The following is a 13,404-nucleotide window of genomic DNA, read 5'->3' as shown; positions in this document are numbered from 1 at the left end:
GTTTATGGGCCGGGTCTGACCACAGCGTGAGGGGGACGTCTATGTGTGCTCTAACAGATGGGGAGAGCCATTCTGGGGCCAGCACCACCCTGTGAATGCACACTCAGTACACAAGGATGGGGTCCCCTTTCTTGGGAAATGGGCTGCAGGGGTGTGGGCTGAGATACAGGCTGCCTGTTCTGGTGTCTTCTGGTGTTCTGATGTCTACAAAGTGGTGTGACCCTTTTTGGACAGTTTCAGTTATACGTCTCACACACAAATCTGATTTCTGGGGATGCCGTGAGGAAAACTGAACAATGTGGCTTCCACACGGGTGGGGTGAGAGGCTGGTCATGCTGCCTCTTACCGGTGTGTCCTTCCTCCGGGTCACATTTGAGGGTGCAGATATTTTCTGTGATCGCTAATCTTTTTTATTATTAATTAGTTTATTATTATTATTATTATTAGTTTATTTTGAGAGATAGCAAGTAGGGTAGGGAAACAGTGAGAGGGAGAGAGAGAATCTCAGGCAGGCTCCATGCTGTTAGTGCAGAGCCCCACACAGGGCTTGAACTCACAAACCATGAAATCATGACCTGAGCTGGAGTCAAGAGTTGGATGATTAACCGACTGAATCACCCAGGCGCCCCTCTGTGATTGAGACTTGAAAATGTTTTAAAAATGTTTGTATCCAGAGTGTGGTAGAGATTAAAATGGTCAGAAATGTTCTTCAGGGCCTGCTCACTGAAAACACACACACATCTTTTTTGAGTTGCTCAAATTTATTAGAAAGGGAGAGACAGCTCGTGTGCGAGCAAGCGCGAGCATGAGCAGGGGAGGGGCAGAGAGAGAATCCCAAGCCGGCTCCATGCTGTCAGCACAGAGCCTGCTATGGGGCTTGAACTCACGAACTGCAAGGTCATGACCTAAGCTGAAATCAAGAGTCAGATGCTTAACTGACTGACCCTTCTATGTGCCCCTAGTAAAAGTTACTTTAAAGTTTTAGTGAATATCACATTTGGCATGCATGTGTGTGTACACACACACACACACACACACACACACACACCATTTTTTCCTCCTGTGGCTTTGAGTTGTGCCCCTTTGTGCATTTATTTGTGGAAGTTTTTGTGTGAATTAAAGATGACCTTGAGGTAGCCTGTAAGATCTTCACTTGCAAACAAGGCGCCGGGGAGTCGGGTGTCAGCTTGGCAAACTGAGAGTTTAGGGACAGCTGTGAGTCATGTACATCCCCCAAGGCGCTCGGCTCGCCGTGAAGACACATAATTTCAGAGGAGACTTTGGAAGGGAAATGGTCAGTTACAGAGACGTAGGTCAGGGAAGAGGGCTTGTCCCTGACGTGGTGGCCATGAAAGCCTTTTCTTCATTTGGAGCGTAGGGAGCTCCTGGAGATTTTAGGGGGGAAAGAAGGCAGAGCGACAGAGCGTGGGCTCTTCTGTGTTGAGGGCAGGTGCTGAGAAGGGGAGCAGGGGCCGGAGGAAGGTTAGCAAAGGGAGCCTACTGCTTGAACAGAGTCTCTGCAGGGGACGCTGGGCCAGGACGGTCCCCGCTGTCTTCTCTCCCCAGCCACCCCACGGGTCATCCCCAAACCCCACTGCCTTTGCCCCTCGTCTCTGGAGTGTTCCCACCTTGGAGCCCCCAGTCCCAGCACCCCCCCTGCCCCTCTGCCTGCTGAGCCCACTCCCTGGGAGAGCCAGGGAGGTGCCTCGTGCCCCCCCCGGCTGCCACGTGCTTATGCGCCTCCCTTGGCACACAGCTTCGTCTCACCACTTCTGATAACTCTGCGTCTTATTTTGTGTATTTTTCGTCTTCTTGGTCTCCTACCGACTTGTGTGTTTTTGAAGGGAGAATGTGACATGTCAGTCATCTAGCATGTAGAAGCCCATCTATGGGGCACCTGGGTGGCTTAGTTCCTTAAGCATCCAATTTTGGCTCAGCTCATGACCTCACAGTTTGTGGGTTTGAGCCCCCCATTGGGCTCTGTGCTGACAGCTCAGAGCCTGGAGCCTCCTTCAGATTTTGCATCTCCCTCCACTGCCCCTCCCATGCTCATGCTCCATCTCTCTGTCTCTTAATAAATAAAAAAGTTAAAAAAAAAAAAGAAAAAAGAAGACCATCTAGCATGTTAGAACTCTCATCTATCATGTAGAAGTCCACAAAAGGGTGGGTAGATAGTGGATGGAAAGGCCCAGAGGCAGAATTAGGATGAGGAGAAACACTACTTTTCTCAGTGCACACTCCTGTCTCTTGGGAGACGGGCTTGTTTCCCGCTGGCTGGGGAGACTGCACGTGACCCTGCAAGGTGAGGCTGGATAGGATGCAGGACGCACGTGAGCCTCAGGTGCCACTGGCACATCGGAGCCAGGGCAGGGGCTTCTGGACCTTCTGGCCAGAGTTGATGGGTGTTCGTGTACCACTCAGAGCCCTTTAGGAGGGGCAGAGGCCATAGTCCCTTTCCGTCAGCTGGTGAGGATGGAGCCACCTTCTTGCTGAGCCGGCTTCCGGGAGGCGGCCGCAGAGAGCTGGTCCCCTGCCCTGGGCATCCGTCACTGCGGTCCCTGGCTTCCAAGGGTCATGAGACCAGACGTCCTGCGGGGACCTGGGAGCGATGGAGATGTGGCTCCTGGTGATGACTGATGTACTGGGGCTTCCTGAGCCTTTCGCTGGTAGGTCATAGTGCGGCGCCGCAGCCCACACGCAGCCTCGGGGCTCTGTCAGGGCACAAAGGTCAGGCAGGGTACCCTCTTCCGCCTGTGGCCCCTTATGCTGTTATTATATTTATAATGCCCACAGCAGACTCCCTCAAGGAGGGCAGATCATGCTAACCAAAGAATTAAAACTGTGAATATTCTCCAAAACAAGTGAAAATGCTTCTGCAGTTGATCATTTGCATTTAGTTTGAAAGTGTTTTAATGACTTGCAAAAGCACGTACATTGTTTGAATAAAGGATGCTCAGCTTTTTTTTTTTTTTTTTTTTAAATTCCAGGTAAAGTACACGAGACTCTTGCTTAAATGAGGCATGCGATTTTAATCAGTCGGGCCCTTAAAAAGAGAAAAACAGCTGCTGCTTTTTAATTGGCAAAGATCTCCTCCAATGAGCTCATCATTTATTCACTGCTTCTAAGAGAGACTTAAATCCCACCAAGAAAGGGGTTCCCCCATTATAATATCTTCTGGCACACGTGTGGCCCGATGACCCTTTTACAGACCTGGGCGCTGGCTTTCTGTCCTTCCTCCGGGTGTCCCCTGACGCGGTCCTGCCTGAGGAGCTCCACGCAGCGCGGGCCAGTGCTCCCCGGCATCCTCCCCACAGGCAGCATCCGTTCTGTGCTTGTCATTGCAGCACTCGGGAAACATCAGCTAAGCAAACCCACAGAGGGCCAAGCCTGCCATCTTTGTATTCAGTTGCACTTAACCGACGGCAGTCCCTTGGGCCAGGCCCACAATGTCTTAAAGGATTCCAGGGTAGGAGGAGTGGAATGTTTGGCTCACCCTGGAATTTCCTCTCTTTTCAGTGTGTCTCCTGTCTGCAGGGGGAGAGAGAGCGAGCTGCTGTGCATTGCAGACAGGAGTCTTTTCATTTCTGTTTCTCTGTCAAAGTCCCAGAAACCGGGACTGTGCCCTTCCCTGGTTGATCCACGCCTGGTGTGAATCCGCAGCTCCTCTTTACCTTCCAAGCAGTTTTCTGAGATGGGTTAATGAGTTAATGCTGAGAAAGAGCGTTTATGCCCAGAATGATAGTTCTTGCTTCCTTTTGCCAAAACTCAGCAAGCGAGGAAGGGTTAACAATATGCTATGTTCCCTCTCTTCTGTGAGATGCCCTTTTGTTTCAGATAAAGTTACGAGAGCACTGGGTACCTTTTGCAGAAGCCGGGCTATATAATACATTCATTCAAATTATGTCCTGCTCTCAAAATACCCCAGTGTTTGCTATGCAAAGTACTCAAGCTTCTAAGCCCCAAATGAGCTTCTTTCGTTTCCCAGTATTTGTACGATGCAGGGCTTCCTGGGTAGGATGCACCAGGATGTGCCCTCCACCCCCCGAAACAGCAGTACAGGTCACGTAAGATGGACCGTATGGATTGGAGGTGGTTGGTACAGAAATACACTGAGATACTGCAAGTGCTTTTAGAACTTTCTTTAAAGTCTCAAGATGTTAGTGCTTTCCTGAAGCTTTTTGGTCTTTAGCAGTCCCTTTCATTGAACACTTTGTGTGTGTGTGTGGGGGGGATCGTATTGGTTTACTTAAGAAGCCTGCTTATATTCAACATTTAATATGATTGGAAGTATGTGATGAACTGGCCCGCTACCTCCTACCCAAGGAAGGAGCGTGGCCTTATGAAGACTCGTTTTGAGCTCTGATGTTGCCCACTCCTACCTGCTGGACCTTGCACAACTCACTCAGCCTTCCTGGCTCTCAGTTTTGTGTGCTGAAGAAGAATCTAGAAAGCTTTCTGTAAAGTCCTAGATAGAGCTTAATCCATAGGATTTGAGTTAGGATGCCATATTTAAAAATTTAGCAGGAATAGGGTGAGCTTCCTGTGTTCTTCTGGATGATTCTATGCAAATTACTTGTTTTTGTATTTTCGGTGGGAATTGAAGTTTGAGAGTCACAGGAGGGGGAGATGTTTGGCGAGATAACAGACATACCACCGCCATTCTGCTCTTCTCCTCCTATCTGAAGAAGGAAGGGACTTTCCATGGGTTTGTCTACTTAAGTATGGTTGGGTCATCTCATAGATCATTTTAAGTTCATATTCACCCAGAGTTCATTCATCTAGCCCAGAGTTTCTCAACCTTGGCACTGTTGACATCTGGGGGCTGGATAGTTCTCGCCCTGTGCACTGTAGGATGTTTATCGCCATTCCTGGCCTCTACCCAACAGATATGACAACAACAAAATGTCTCCAGGCTATACCGAATGACCTCTGGGGGCATGGGGAGGGTGTACAAAACCCTGCCCCCTTCCCTGGCCCCCAGGAGGACCCCCCCAGGCTAGCTATGCTCTTCCTTAGATGGAGGTGGGCAGTGTCCTTTGACAGTTTATCATGATCCTTTTATTTGAAGCTTTGGGTCTAAAACTATGTGTGGAATGATGAAAAGGAAGTACAATGTGGCTAAAAAAAAAAAAAAAAACAAAAAACCCTTAGGAGATTGGCAAGCTCTAGCAGACAAAATTGTTATTTCAAAATGGTTTTAACTTGGCTTAACTTTATTTTTACCAGAAGAAAGGGTATCAGCTAGAAGGTTATTCTGATAGTGATCCCTACATTCTTCTGTCCCCCGGTTTCCCAGGGTGTAATTTCCCAGCTAAAATCCTCCAAGGAAACCAGTAGAAAAGTGGCTCCAGTGCCCAGGAGGATCTGACGTCCCAGAGAGATTTTCTACCTAAGAAGCAGGGGCAGGGAGTTTACTGCCCACCTGGCAGTGATGTCCAGGGCTCCTCTGGAGATGATACTGTAAGAGGGCAGTGATGTAGCGGGTGGGCCCCAAGAAGCAGTTTGGGGTGCAGTTCAGGAGGCGGGTGTTTTCTTTTAGGGTTTAGGATACTAATAGGTTGGAAGCCGATGCTCCCATGTAGGTGACAAAGGAGAGGAACATGCTTGTCCTGTTCAATCTGGGACCCTCAGGGTCAAGACTGGGCGTGTGAGTTACTCAATACACGTTTGTCGAATGAACGGATGAGACCTTTGAGCTGCCCGGACCTGGGGATTATACACTGGGTGCCCATCTGGGTCGGGTGCTAAGTGGTGGGGGGTTGGGCATAGGCGGAAGAGCAGGGTGGGGCCGTGCCGCCTACGGGCAGCTGCCATGACCATTACCACCTCCTCAACCACAGACCTGTGTTGGCTACTAACCACGTGCCAGGTGCTGTTCTGAGTGCTCCCCTTGGGTCTCATTTAAGCGTAAGCGTTCACACAGGTAGGACGTCTATGTGAACCAAGTCAAATTGTGGAATAAATGCCTTGAAAGATGGGCTTCCCTCACTTGGTTCTTCTTTCTCCCTCTCTGCTGATTTCTAAACTCCAGCCCTGTTCTCCCCTTTGAGGGAGTTACTGGTCTCCGGCACAGAGGGACGCCCTCCCTTCTGCCCCACTTCCCGTTGTGCCTTGGGTATTGTGCAGAATCCTCCTCCTCACTCTTCTCCACTTGGCAGGCTCTCCCCCCAATCAGGCTTTCTCACGGCGGCCCCCCTCTGCGAATGAGCCCTTCCTGCCCCCAGAAGGGAGCCAGGTCAACCTGAATATTACATTCTTGGGAAGAACTGAGATTTTGGATTTCAAATATCAAGCAATTTAAAGCAGATTTTGAAAAGGTTTTATTTAATTTTTTAAACTTATTTTTGAGAGAGAGAGAGAGAGAGAGAAGGGAGCATGGGAGGGGCAGAGAGAGAGAGAGAGAGGGGGAGAGAGAGAATCCCAAGCAGGCTCTGCTCTGTCAGCACTGAGTCCCACGTGAGGCTTGAACTCACGAATAATGAGATCATGACCTGAGCTAAACCCAAAAGTTGATCGCTTAACCCACACAGCCACCCAGGCACCCCTATATCAAAGCAATTGTTTCTTCAAGTAGCGTAGTGACTCTTTGGCAAACAAAACCACTTTGTGACGATAGTGGGGCTTTTCCTGGCTCATAAGAGGCATGTATTAAGTCTTATGCAATCTGAAAGGATTATTTTCACATATAAAAACAACATTCACAAAGTAGTACTCTTGAGAATATCCCAAATCCTTAGGACAATCTAAATGTTCTTAATCTATGGAAACAAGGTCTTTTTCAGTAAAAGAAGTTCAATAGGAAACAGAAGATCTACTTAACGGAATAGCCAAGTGCCTTCTTGGGGATGAACGTAAGAGCATCCACTCAAGGCCGCCGGAGGAGGGGCGATGCAGCCGGGATGAATCTTCTTTCATTTGCTTTTGGATGACTGCTTTCCGTCTTCGTTCTTCAGGAGAGCCCATAAGTAGTGAGCACTTTCATCGAGCTGTCAATGTGAATGACGAAGAATTGCTGGTTCGAATACTTCAGGGAGGGTGAGAGAAATCTGCCTTAAACATTAAAAAATTTTTTTAATGCCCAGCAAGTGCATAAAATCACACTAATTTCCCCCAAACTTCCCATGCCTTTGAAATTGCTCCAAAATTGATCTCCGATGACTGGTGTGAGTCAGCATAGTTAATAAAGATGACCTTTAAGCACCGTGTAAATCCTCTATTTGGTAGATATCAAATGAAAATTGAAGATGAAGATTAGGAGTCTGGGTGTCCTATTTTCTTTCCAGAAATAATTTGAGACTCTGGCTCCTATGCCATAGCATTTAGGCACCTTTCACCCCAAAGTGCCCATATTTATCTTATTCCTGATGAAATTGAGCAATCATTAAATCAGCCGTTTTTTATTCAAAAGGTGGGTAAAAACACTTGAAGTAGGAAATACAGTGGCTACTGATGGAATATTTGAGGCCACCTCCTAATGAAAAGTGGACAATGTCACTTAGATTCTTTTTGAATATCAGTAATTCGGAGTGCGTTAGAAGACAGGTCATTTGTGAGTAGGGCTCTTAATTTGGGGAAGAGAAGTGTCCCACAAAAAGCCCAGGCTCCTAAGCTGGTATTTAAGAGCTCTGCTTTCTTCCTCCAAGGGCAGCGTTTCTTGTCCGTTGGGTGAGATGGGAATTGAGGGGGGGGATGCGGGTCTCCCCCAGTCTAGGCTCGTGGTCGTGCAGCGCCTGCACCAAAGACACCGGGTCCCCTGCCACAGGAGGGGGTGGCACTCTTCACAGAGTCTTCTACCTGACGGCATCATGGTTCTGAGTGGAAGGGAGGGCTTAGTTTAAGTGGAATTACAACAATTTTCTCTCCTCGTGCATTTGAATCCTTTAAAAATATTAGGCAGGACAGTGTAAGACCACAGAAAATGGCCCAGAAGAAACTGGAATTCTTGGGAAAATGAATCATTGTAGCCACATGTGCCACCCCACAGGCGACATCAGCTGTGAATCTCCAGGGAGCCACGCCGAGCATGTTAATCTCTCTTCTCTGTGTTTTTCCCCAAGAAATATTAAGGTTGATGTTCCCAATAAGTTTGGCTTTACCGCCCTGATGGTCGCTGCCCAGAAAGGATACACCGGGTGAGGCTCCTCCTTTCGGATCTCTGAGTGGTTGAACCCCCCCCCCCCCCACCGAAGGCTGCGGTCACAGCCTGGGTGGGGAGGGAACGAGTGTGTGGGAGCCTTACTTCTCTCTTTCCAAAACTGTACCATGTAAGGGCTGAACAAACACTAAGCTGTCTTTTGGTTTTTTTTAATGTTTATTTTTGAGAGAGAGAGAGAGACCGAGAATGTATGATGGAGTGAGTGGGGGAGGGGTGGAGAGAGAGAGATGGAGACAGAGCATATGAAACAGGCTCTGTGCTGACAGCAGAGAGTCCAATGCGGGGCTTGAACTCACGAAGGAACCGTGAGATCATGACCTGAGCCGAGGTCAGTTGCTCAACCGACTGAGCCACCCAGGCACCCCTCAGCTGTCTTAATCATGAAGCTCTATGACATGCAGGAAATCATGTAAAAATGTATAAATCACATGGTGAGGTAGAGAGGTAGCCACTTAATTGTATTTTGTGATACTTTTTATCTGTCCCAGGAAAACCGGTTATTGGAATTTGAATTTCTTTAGAAAAAAATTAAAGGGGAAGGGAAATTGATTCTGGAAAATAGACTTCCCTGGTAGGTTGCTAAGATATAATTTTCACTGACACACCCCATTATCTCTATGCCACACAGAAGCATAAATACGAATAGCTTATTTTTCAATCATATTTATATTTAACCACTTAAGTGCCGTTTTGAAAAACAGACCTATATTTTATTAAATGCTGCCATTTGAAAATCTATTTAAAAGAGTCATTAAAGTGACAGTAGAATAGTACGATAGTACAGTGTGTTTCCTGTGGTATAGTTTGTTTTCAATGAATAATTCATATGAGTGATAAACCCCATCCTCTGCCCCCCCCCCATTTTTTTGGTGTTGAAGAGGTAGTTTTCTGGTTTAATAACTTCCTGTTTTTGAAGCCAGCTGGGCTTGGCAGGTAGAGAAGAAAGTATGGAGATGGATCTTAAATGTAGGGCTGCTTATCGTTAGTTCATTATTGTGGGTTTCTACCCATCAAAACTACGTGTCTAGTTACATTCAAATTTGTCTCCTTCAGGCTTGTGAAAATCCTCCTTTCTAATGGCACAGATGTGAACCTGAAGAACGGGAGTGGCAAAGACAGGTAGGTGGTTAATGTGCCCTGAACTGTCTCCTTATGTGCGTGACTAGGCTTGTGCCCAGAGGGTTTTTGATCTAACCCAAATATTCTATTGACGGGACTGTATTCCAAGTGAAAGATGTCGATGACAAAAGTTGGCTTATTCATTTGTACGGTCATTACTTCATTCAGCAGGGTGTCTATGGGCTGCAAGTTATAATGCACGTACCTTCCCTAGCTCAGTGCCCAGCACACGCTAAGGGCTAGTAACTGATAGCTTTGATAGCTCTCACCAGCTGTGTGCTGGGCAGTGGGCTCTAAGGGGCTGTGACACTTTGCACCCCCTTCAGGGCTCTCATTACACTCCATCTTACTCTCTTAGCTGAGACTCTTAGTTGTTCCCAGCAAAGCACACAGCAGCCACCATCAAACATACAACCCCGAGAACCTGGTGCGGTAAAAGTGCTGAGTGCAGTGCGGGAGCAGTTTACGGAAAGAGGCTGCTAGTTGGAAACCTATATTTAGTGAGATGAAAGAATCTTCTACAAAGACTTAAAAATAATCACTGTTCTAGCAATTAGGTTTAATTAACTGATTAATTCTAAGCAACCAGTATTTGTTGAATGGCTACCGCCTGCCAGGCTCTGTGCTCCGTGCTCGGGTAGAACAGCACTGAAATTGCAAGGGCTTTGCTCCGGGAGCTTAGAGTCACATCAGGCATGCGGCTCAAAGGTGTGTGCCCTGCAGGCTAATGTCTGAGGGTGGCTGCAAAACACTGCTTGCCTTCGCTGGGCCACAAGGGAAAAACATCAATTCCTGAGCTCAGAAAGCCTACTCACTACACTCTCTGAACACACACAGTAATAGATTTTAAACAACGCTTTAAAAAATCCCTTAAAAATTTAAAAAGTAGTTTTCTCAATACCTCTTGGATTAATCTGGAATTAAGCCATCAACTCAAGAAATTTGAAAAAGAATAATACCAACTTAAAAAGATAAAGACCTTGAGAGGTCGGAAAGAGGAAGGAGAAGTAGAAGTTGACTAGAAAACTGAAGGATTTTGGGGGCACCTGGGTGTCTCAGTCAGTTGAGTGTTCAACTCTTGGTTTTGACTCAGTTCTTGATCCCAGGGTCGTGAGATTGAGCCCTGTATCGGGGTCTGTGCTGAGTGTAGAGCCTGCCTAAGATTCTCTTTCTCTCTCTTTCTCTGCCCCTCCCCAGCTCGCACTTTCTCTTTAAAAAATAAAAATAGAAAATAGATTGTTGAATAATATACGAGCAAAAAATGTAAGCTGCTGCTTTAAAAAAACTTACGCAATAAAATGGACCAATTTATTATAAATCTAAGAAAAATCAGAATTTTGAAATGGTATGGAGCCGTAGTTATAGAGAATATCTTCTGGAAATTGAAGAAGAATAAAAAGAATTTTGGAAGGGTACATAATAGTGGCAATAGAGGAAATCTCAATGTGAAAAAGAAAATGGTGCACTTGTGTCTATGGTAGCAGACTTGAAAATTTCATTGAAATTATCTTTTCAGTGGTACTTTTTTTGAGAAAATTTACATCACCAAAACCAACCACATCGGGCTCTATCCTGACGGCTCGGAGCCTGGATCCTGCTTCAGATTCTGTGTCTCCCTCTCCCTGCCCCTCCGCCTGTTTGTGCTCTTGCTCTCTCTCTCTATCTAAAAAATAAATAAACATTTAAAAAATTAGTAGTGAAGCCCACGAGAGTGCGTAAGAGCCAGACAACTTGATGTCAATCCAAATCCTCTATGGTCAGGGTGTATGACTTTGAACGGGTTACTTAATCTCTTTGTACCTCAATTTCCCCATCTACAAGATAGGGATAATGGAAGTACTTAGAGAATTGTGAACCCTTAACAAGTTAATATATAAAAATGCATAAAATGGTGGCTGGCATCTGGTAACTACAAGTTACATGTTACTATTTCATGATCGGTATTTCGGAACACTGATCAACCCGGTGAGATATGAAATGGAATAAGAATCCTGCACCTTTCTTGCAGTACCCAAGAGAATCAACTTTCCAACACTTGGACTTAATAAGAAGGTTCAGGAATATACAAAAAAAGGAAAAATTGTCTTAATTAACAGTTAAGACATATAAGACAATAACAAGTTAATAAACATAATGAGGGAAGCAAAATAGAATAAAAAATATCGAAGGAAAGTGAGAAATTTGTATTAAAAGACTATAAAAATTACTGAGGGAGCTAAAGGTTTAGAGAATAGGGACCTAGTCCTTATGCTAGAATGGCAAGATTGAATACTGTAAACTTTTCAGTTTTTCCCGGATCAATATATGGACCCAGTATACTCTTAAAAGGAATTATTCTTGGGAGCCCATCAAAATGATTTTGTAATTCACTTGGAAGAACAAATGGATGACAACGGCCATTAACTTTGCTGAAGAGAAGTGTGGAAAGACTTTTGATAGTTATTAAAATGCCTTATAGTGGGGCGCCTGGGTGGCTTAGTTGGTTAAGCGTCCGACTTTCGCTTGGGTCATGATCTCGCGGTTCGTGGGTTCGAGCCCCGCGTCGGGCTCTGTGCTGACTGCCAGCTCAGAGCCTGGAGCCTGTTTCAGTCTGTGACTCCCTCTCTCTCTGACCCTCCCCTGCTCACGCTATCTCTCTCTCTCCTAGAAATAAATAAAAAAAAAGAAATAAAATGCCTTATAGAGTTATAGTAATTAACGTAGTATGATACTGGCATAAATCATTAGAAATAAAGATCTATAGAGTGAAGTAGAAATAGGTCCCCATGGACATAAGAAGTTAGTTATGATGATGGGAGCAGCACAGACTAATGAGGAACATGTTAGGAAGAAAGGCTATTTGAAGAAAAATTAAATTCTGGCCTTATATAGCCATGCACCAAAATAAATTCCAGATGAATTAGGAATTAAATGTAAAGGGGTGCCCGGGTGGCTTGGTTGGTTAAGCGTCCGACTTCGGCTCAGGTCGTGATCTCACAGTTTGTGGGTTCAAGCTCCGTGTTGAGCTCTGTGCTCACAGCTCAGAGCCTGGATCCTGCTATGGATTCTGTGTCTCCTCTCTGCCCTGCCCCCCCGCGGTGGTTCGTGGGTTCAAGCCCCACAGTGGGCTCACTGCTGTTGGCCTGTCAGTGCAGAGCCTGCTTTGGATCCTCTGTCCCCCTCTCTCTCTCTGCCCCTCCCCTGTTGATGGGTGTGTGCACTTTCCCTCTCTCTCTGTCTCTCAAAAAATAAAACATTAAAAAAAATGATAGTAGTGCTGGTATAGGTGAATAAAAGGGACTCATTTTACTTGGATGCAATTGATAAAAGTGTAAATTGATGCAGTCTCTCTGGAAGGGAGCCTTAAACATCTGCATCAAGCACTTGGCACTCTGCGCGGGCAGCAAGCACCTCACACCTTGGACAGGTCAAGGACCCGCTTGCTCTCTTCCAGGAGTCTTCAGGAAGTGAAGGCCTGCATAAGGATACAGAAGCATGGGCCTCTGGTTCCATTCCAGCCCAGCCTGGGCTTGGGTCTCAGAGCTGGACATTCTCTTAATCACTAAGAGACTTTGTAGAATTTCCCAGTTGGGAAGACCTTCCTCCTCGCCCCCACTCAACTCTTTATTTTGAAAAGTTCAAACGTTTAGAGAAATTACAAGAACAGTACGATAAATACTCACCACTTAGGTTTGGCAGTTGTTGAAACTTTGCCATATTTGCTTCTCTGTCTACATTTTTTATTGGCTTTTTATCCCATTTAACTATGGCGAGGCTGGTAGGCACCATCACCTTCTGCTCTGGGACATCGATGTGCATAACCACCATGTCGTCATCACACCTAATTCCTTGATGTTACTGATGCTCCCATCACTCATTCAGGTCTCCCCACTTGCCCGCCAAAAGGTCCTTGTGGCTTTATTGGGGAGGGGGCTGTGGGGAAAGACCATGATTCAACTCAGATTCATACATTGCATCCAGTTGTTGTATCTGCTTAGCCTCTTTTATTCTAGACTGGCCCTCCATCCATTTTTTTGGTTTAATTTTTTTTTTCTCCTAGCAGTGACTTTTTGAGGAGACCAGACCAATTATCCTATAGAATGCTCTATGTTCTTGAGTTGCCTAGTTGTCTCCTACTTGTGGGGAGAGGG

The 13,404-nt window shown here is 46.1% G+C and overlaps 1 protein-coding gene across 1 annotated transcript in view; it reads left to right on the top strand.

The window, feature by feature from the left end:
- The window catches only part of FANK1 (fibronectin type III and ankyrin repeat domains 1), a 98,790-nt gene that overhangs the window by 79,887 nt on the left and 5,499 nt on the right, over positions 1-13,404 (top strand). Inside the window, exons 7-9 of the mRNA XM_039237949.1 lie at positions 6,954-7,035; positions 8,058-8,132; positions 9,209-9,274. Of these exons, the coding sequence (XP_039093880.1) occupies positions 6,954-7,035; positions 8,058-8,132; positions 9,209-9,274 (223 nt within the window). The remainder of the gene's footprint in view (positions 1-6,953; positions 7,036-8,057; positions 8,133-9,208; positions 9,275-13,404) is intronic.

This window comes from Hyaena hyaena, unplaced genomic scaffold (assembly GCF_003009895.1).
Source record: "Hyaena hyaena isolate Hyena2069 unplaced genomic scaffold, ASM300989v1 scaffold_129, whole genome shotgun sequence".
NCBI lineage: Eukaryota > Metazoa > Chordata > Mammalia > Carnivora > Hyaenidae > Hyaena > Hyaena hyaena.
This window is presented reverse-complemented; position numbering and strand designations above follow the sequence as displayed.